Raw genomic sequence first — 7,032 nt, forward strand, 5'->3', positions numbered from 1 at the left:
CTTGAGCCATTGCTTAGCATTTGTTGTTAGGATCATGTCTTTATCCCCAAATGGCACCACATATTTAGACATAAATTACCAAGAGGGTTAACTCTAACCCTAACCTACTGATTATTTTCTATTATGGTGTCTAAAGAGTGGAGGAGGTGGACTGGAGCGAATGGAGGGTCAATCTGGGGAACATTAGGGAAGAGCCCATGTGTACACCGAAAATACCAACGGCGCCACCGGGTTCCAACGACACAAGTAAGTGGACTGGGTAACATTTGACTTGACAGTGTCCTTGTTACGGTGTAATTGCAATATATATATAGATATATAGATATGGGAGATGTGGGAAATATATAAATGTATATGTAATAAGCAATGTAACAACTTGTAACAGTGTGTAGTTCTCTTGTTATAACGTTATGGAACCGCCTGTAACAGCACAGTGTGGTTAGGATTAGTGTGGAACTCGCTTCTTCACCTTTTCCTAAAGTTAACTCTTTGCCTAACCCTTTTACACCTATTCCTAACCCTAACCCCCTAAATCCTAACCACACTGTGCAGTCACATGCTGTTCCATAACGTCATTACATATTAAGTACATGCTGTTACAGTGCTTATTACACTGTACTTACTTGCCTAATTAAACTGTTATAGGACCCTGTAATGTGTAACCAATGCAAGGACTGTATTAACTGTATAGATTGTGTACATTGTGGTTTGAACCAGATCCTTTCAGTTGGGAGTCCAACCTCCTAACCACTATATTAATAATAATCCTGACTCTGTTTGACCCTACCCAGGCAGAAAATTTCAAAATGCTCTGCGGACGTTCCGTCAGAGACAACAAAAAAAACAACTGGGGAACGAAGCATAACATGAATGCCTGGATGCTGGGATTGTCCTTCACTCTATATACAATATGCATTATAATAAAAAGAACTATCTAGATCTGCGGATGTTTACTGGTCTGTCTATTATGAAAGTTACATCATTGAAGTCGGCCTTTTCTGGGATTTCAAATCATTTTAAAGAGAACCATGAAATGATATCTGTTTCCATTTTTTACTCTGGAAATCTTGCGACTTTATTCATGAACAACTCGTTTGAGGAGGAGCCAAAAATAACTGGTCTAATTTAGACCCATAAAGTGTTATCAACGGTACACCCATACCCATTGGACAACAACCATAGGAATATATCATTTAACTTTTTAAAGAAATGTCCACTTATCCCGACTTAAACAAGGCAAAAACAGTCAAATAGATGAAATCAACCACTATACCCTACTATTCAAACTGGTAAATATAAGGCATAGGTCTACTATATATAGCACCAAACTATTAAGTTATATTATTATTACTGTTTGTGTTATAACGATTGACGCAACCAAGTTACTAAATTATTTGATCTAATTTAAAACACATAAGGACATCACACCGTTGTAAAAAAGGAATAGAAAAAACGGTGCTTGATATATATATATATATATATATATATATATATATATAGTGTTTATGAGCGCAATATATATATATATATATATATATATATATATATATATATATATATATATATATATATATATATATATATATATATATATATATATATATATTGCGCTCATAAACACTTGGTTTTTATTTAACATGCTAGTTCTTCTAGGTAATACTTTATATTATAAAAGTGAGTCTTAACATACTTGGTGTAAAAATAGGGAGGGCATCAGTGGGACCAAAACAAAAAATAGGAGAACTAAATGCAGACGGGTACGGCGGCCGTGCTGGGACATACCGTCGACAGCACCTCTTTCTACTCGTAAATAAAGAGGCGCTGCTGTAGCAATGGAGGGGGTGACTGTAGGGCAGGTATTTGACGCGGAGTGCATTCTTAGCAAACGACCAAGAAAGGTAGGAAAACCTCAAAATGATGGGAACACGTCAACAATTCCGACTCTCGTGTTTGTTTGTTTTCTTGGGCTAACAAACCTTTTGCCCCTTTTCCCAGGGCAAGTTTGAATATCTGGTGAAGTGGAGAGGGTGGTCTTCCAAGTAAGGAGCTAGCCTTTCTATATTAGCCGACATGGCTAGCGTTCGTGAGATGGAACAAAAAGGGAAACAATAACATTGCTCTCGTGTTTTTCAGCCTTGTAATTGATAGCTCTAGGCCATTGATATCCAACCAGAGCGGCAGAGTAGCTGGTTTTAGGCTAAAGTCCTTGTGTAATATAATGATCGCGGATGAGAGCGATTTAGAGACAGTCTCGGCTCTCCTCCAAGCAGCTGATATCATCGATAGCACAACAAGGAGCACGAAATGCATTGCATGGAGGGCAATTAAACTATGCATTTATATTTGAAATAGCATGTCGTATGCTATGAATTAAACGTGCTTCTATGCAGCGTAGCAGATTAGGATATTTTGGCATATGATCAAGAATGCTTGAGAATGTGAATGTGTTTTTTAAATCACTTTCCCGTTTTTAAATGCATTCAACAAGCTCATTCAGCAGCTATTTGTATCCCTTTTTATATCGCTATAGTAAAAGCATGAGGCCCTATGCACTGTGGTACCATTCATTCGGACGCTTTAATAAACTGTTTATGTTCATTAGCCATGAAGACAACTTGCTTTGTTTTAGCTAGTCTACTACAACTCATTTGCATTCACAATTATTCTCAATTACCAAGCAGATGTGTTATGTTATGTTATAACCAATGAGTTAAGTAGCAGAGGTTGCAGGTAATTTTGAGCAATCAACCCGATTTATGTTTGTGTTATGTTTTCAGGCACAATAGCTGGGAGCCAGAAGATAATATATTGGACCCTCGGTTACTGGCAGCTTTCCACAAAAGGTGTGTGTGTGTGTGTGTGTGTGTGTGTGTGTGTGTGTGTGTGTGTGTGTGTGTGTGTGTGTGTGTGTGTGTGTGTGTGTGTGTGTGTGTGTGTGTGTGTGTGTGTGTGTCAGCTGGAGCATTAATGTTGTTTTGCCAAAGACCCTGTGCTAAAGAAGTAATTCAAGCCATCATATCAACTTCTGTCATTATAGCTAATAACATTTGTAAATACTTTAATACTCAACCTTTGATGCAAGTTGGTTCCAGACGTGCAGACCTTTCAGTAACCAATGTACCTGTATGTGTTTATTTACAAAACTACAGACCTTGTGTTTAATATACACAATGCCTAAAATTGTATTTTGTTTCTTGGTCAATGCACAATATATTGTATGTTAATGTCCTGATTCTGGTTGGGATGTCTGTCTTTAGGGAGCAGGAGAGAGAGCTGCTGTTCCAAAAGAAAGGCAAGAGACCCAGGGGCCGCCCACGAAAAATACTAGTAAGCCCCGGCCTCACTCCTCAGAGAGTCTTTTTATACTGTATTGACATAACTGTAATAACTAGCTAGTAAAATAGGTTAGGCAGGATAGTGTAGTGGTTGGTGTTAAACTCCCAGCCTGAAAGGTACTGGGTTCCATCCCAATCCCAATCCCAAACCTCCACAGCCTAACCTGTAGGCATCCTTGAGCAAGATACTCAACCCCCTACCTGCTTCTTAATCACATCTGAACTTTGGACAGGTGGCTTTGGATAAAAGTTAATAAATAGTAACACTAGTAAATCAAAGTAACAACACTGATATATTGTTGTCGGCTTCCATGTGTTAAGAGTACCGTGAATAAACATCAGACCTGTTGTGTTGCCAGGAAACCGCACCTTCAGCCAAAGACAGCCCTACCTCCTCGTCCCCCTCCTCCGGCCTCTCCTCGTCCGCCTCCTCGTCTTCCTCCGAGGACGACGACGATGATGAAGACGACCACGCCAAGAAGGCCAAGCCGGGGCCCCGGCCCCTCCACCCGGGCCCCCAGAAGCGGCCGCAGATCCTCCTGGCCAAACCTGACCCTGTCCGGAAGAAGCGCGGGAGGAAGCCCCTGCACCCTGACCTGAGGGCTCTGCGGCAGGCCAAGGGCAGGCCCTCTCCCTCTCCGCCACCGCCTCCTCCTCCGCTGCCTCCTCCTCCGGCTCCCACTCCTCCACCACGCCAGCAGCAGCAGCAGGCCCTCAGGCCCCACCGGGACGGCCCGAGGGAGGAGTCCAGGTCAGGGGTGAAGAAGCCCCTCCAGCCGGCCAGCTTCACCTATACGGGGCTGAGCCGGGGGTCCCGGGAGGTGGCCCCCCCCGGCTCCCAGGGCCCCGCCGGCTCCTTCACCCAGTCGGCCTCCTCCAAGCCGGCCTCCCTCAACTCCATGTGGGTGAACCGCTCGCTGTCTAACTCCTCCACCTTCCACAACAAAGCCGCTGCCTCCGCCCACGGCAAGAGCTCGTCGGACCTGAAGCGCTCCCTGTCGGACACGGGCAGCAGCCGGGGCGAGGGGCTCAAGATGTGCCCCCCTCCCCTGAAACAACCGGTAGGAGGCACGGAGATACCCGGCCTCCATGGAAGCTCCAAGCACTCGGGCAGCTTCGGGAGAACCCAGGGAGGTGTCAGTGGCTCCTCCTCTCAGCGCTCCCTCCTGGGCCAGAGGAGACAGGAGGGCGTGGCGGGCCAGCATCAGCACAACTCCTCCCCCTCCTCCGTCACCTCGAAGCTTACGGCCGCCTCTCCTGCTACTCCCGCCTCCTCCCTCTCGGCGCGGGACAGAGTCACCCAGGCCCTCAGCCTGCGGGCCCTCAACCTGCAGAGCGTGGCCAAGCAGGGCAACGGCCATCTCCACGGCAACAACAGCAGCAGCAGCAGCGGCGGCGCCGGAAGCACCGCCGCCTCACGGTCGAGTCTGAGGAGCAGCTCCGGCCCCGTCGGGAAAGGCGGAGAAAGAGCCAAAGAGACGCGCACCTCCTCCTCCGCCGCGGCCTCGGGTCAGTTCTCTAGTCCGCCAGCAGGGGGAGCCACAGCGGAGCAGGGCAGCCGCGTAAGAGGCAAAGAGGCGGGGGTGGAGATCGGGAGGGACGCCAAGGGAGCAGGCAGTCACCCGGGGAGGTCGAACAGCCGCGTGGAGAAGGGGAGCGGAGGAGGTGGCGGAGGAGCAGGGGGAAGCGGCGGGCGGCAGGAGGACAGGAAACACGGCGGCCAGAGCCAGACACTGAAGGAGCTGAGCACGGGGGATTCAGACGAGACCAGCAGCAGCAGCGGGGGCAGCGGCAGCGAGTCGGAGCGTGGCAGCGGAGGCGGCGGCGGCGGCGGCGGCGGCGGTGGCGGTGGCGGCGGCGCCTTCCTGTATCCCGGCAACCGGCCCAGCCTCGGGGAGGTCGTGGCGTCGGCAGGGCTGGACGGCGAGACGGACTGGCGGCCCGCCCGGAGCCTCCTGGAGCACGTGTTCGTCACGGACGTCACGGCCAACTTCATCACCGTCACTGTCAAGGAGTCGCCCACCAGCGTGGGGTTCTTCAACACCAGGAAGCACTGAGGTTTGACCGTCGTCGTCACCGGGGGGAACGACTTTGGTGACCCCACCCCCCACCCCCCACCCACCGCCCAGCATATCGTTCGGTACATCAGTGGTGCTTTGTTCCCCCCCCCTCCCCCTCCCCCTCCCCCTCCCTCCCCCCCCCGCGTATACAAAGTATTTTGGGTGCTTCGAGACACGTGCCGTCTTGGAACTCCACGGGCGAGGACACCGATGAAGAGATTAAAAAATGGCGGCCGTGTGTTCAATCCGCCGTTTTTCAATACGTTGACAGTGTTTTGAGTGGTCGAACGGACTAAGGGGAGTGGCTCTAGCTGGGGGTGAGCATGAAAATGAAAAAGTGAAGTTGCACACACACACACGCATACACATACACATGCACACACACACACACCCACACTAATTCAGTTCTCATTGGACCAAAGGTGTCAAGAATGTGAATATTTTAAGTTTCAATTTTTTTACTCACAGTATTCCTTGCACTACCACAGTGTAAATCTTAAGTTATGTCTTGATTTATTTCATCTGAAAAAAACATTTTATTATGGATATTTTTACTCTTACAATTTTATACCATTGTAATACAATCGTACTCATTTTCAATTATGATAATATCGTAGGGGTGAGATGTTAAATTGTTTAATTTATATTTGTAAATATGTTCTTTTTTGTGTTATCTCGTCTATCTGGTGCTTTTATGGCTTATTAGCTTCAGATACTCGTAGCCTGTGTGCCTCCCTGCTATTTTGAAGGTATTTGGAATAAACTATGATTACTTATTGAATGTGGTTGTTGTTGCTAAATGTCGCCGGACTGTCTCTTTGGGGACTCAAGTCAAAAAGACCTCGGGCCATGGAGTCCATCTTACCAATCTACCAGCTGGTGTCGCTGTCGCATAATAAAATAAACAGGGACGTCCGTATTCGATCATTGGACGAGAAGATGAGTTGAGTAAGTGTCGAGTGTCAAATGTAGTGCTTTTGTTATTTCGGCTTTTATATTATATTGATGAGAGAAATATGCAAATGTTTAAAGAGCGGGTGGTAATGTGCACTTTGAAGCTTGGTCAATTACAATTGAGTGGATTGGGTCTGCTCCAGGCACGATTAAACACAGGCGGAGCAGGTGACGGTGAATATATCAGCTATCAGGAAGATTATAGATATAAGGTTAGGACTACACGCTTTCGGTTTGCAGAAAGTTCTTAGCTTAGGCTGAGGCTCATTTTTCTAGGCTGATCTGATTCTGATTCTTCTTAATGTTTATATTTTTATACGGTAGCTTATTTAGTTAATAAAGAAAATGCATTGTAATGACATGTCATACGTTTGACCAATATAGTCGGTGTGACAATCTAATAGCACATGACAAGGCGCGTCGCACGATTCAATGTAAAGTATACACAAAAATGTACGTCTCACACATACATTTAACGAAATATATAATAGGCCTATTGTGCTGAATCTTGGCCTGTATAAAACGCACCACATGCCTAAAGACAAACCACCTGTAACAACACATAGACCTACTCGTGAAATACTCACATGCACAAGCAACAGAGAGAACACACACACACACACACACACACACACACACACACACACACACACACACACACACACACACACACACACACACAC

General features: G+C 46.7%; 1 protein-coding gene across 1 annotated transcript; it reads left to right on the top strand.

Annotated features, from left to right (window-relative positions):
- Positions 1 to 1,783: 1,783 nt before the first annotated feature.
- On the top strand, positions 1,784 to 5,495 carry LOC311367204 (uncharacterized protein). Its single transcript, XM_084486046.1, has 5 exons — positions 1,784 to 1,898; positions 1,996 to 2,039; positions 2,778 to 2,843; positions 3,258 to 3,327; positions 3,695 to 5,495. Exons 1-5 carry the CDS (start codon positions 1,833 to 1,835, stop codon positions 5,390 to 5,392), a joined length of 1,944 nt encoding a protein of 647 aa, XP_084342172.1. The 5' UTR covers positions 1,784 to 1,832; the 3' UTR covers positions 5,393 to 5,495.
- The last annotated feature ends 1,537 nt before the right edge of the window (positions 5,496 to 7,032 follow it).

This window comes from Micromesistius poutassou (genome assembly GCF_964030765.1).
Source record: "Micromesistius poutassou genome assembly, chromosome: 21".
Taxonomy (NCBI): domain Eukaryota; kingdom Metazoa; phylum Chordata; class Actinopteri; order Gadiformes; family Gadidae; genus Micromesistius; species Micromesistius poutassou.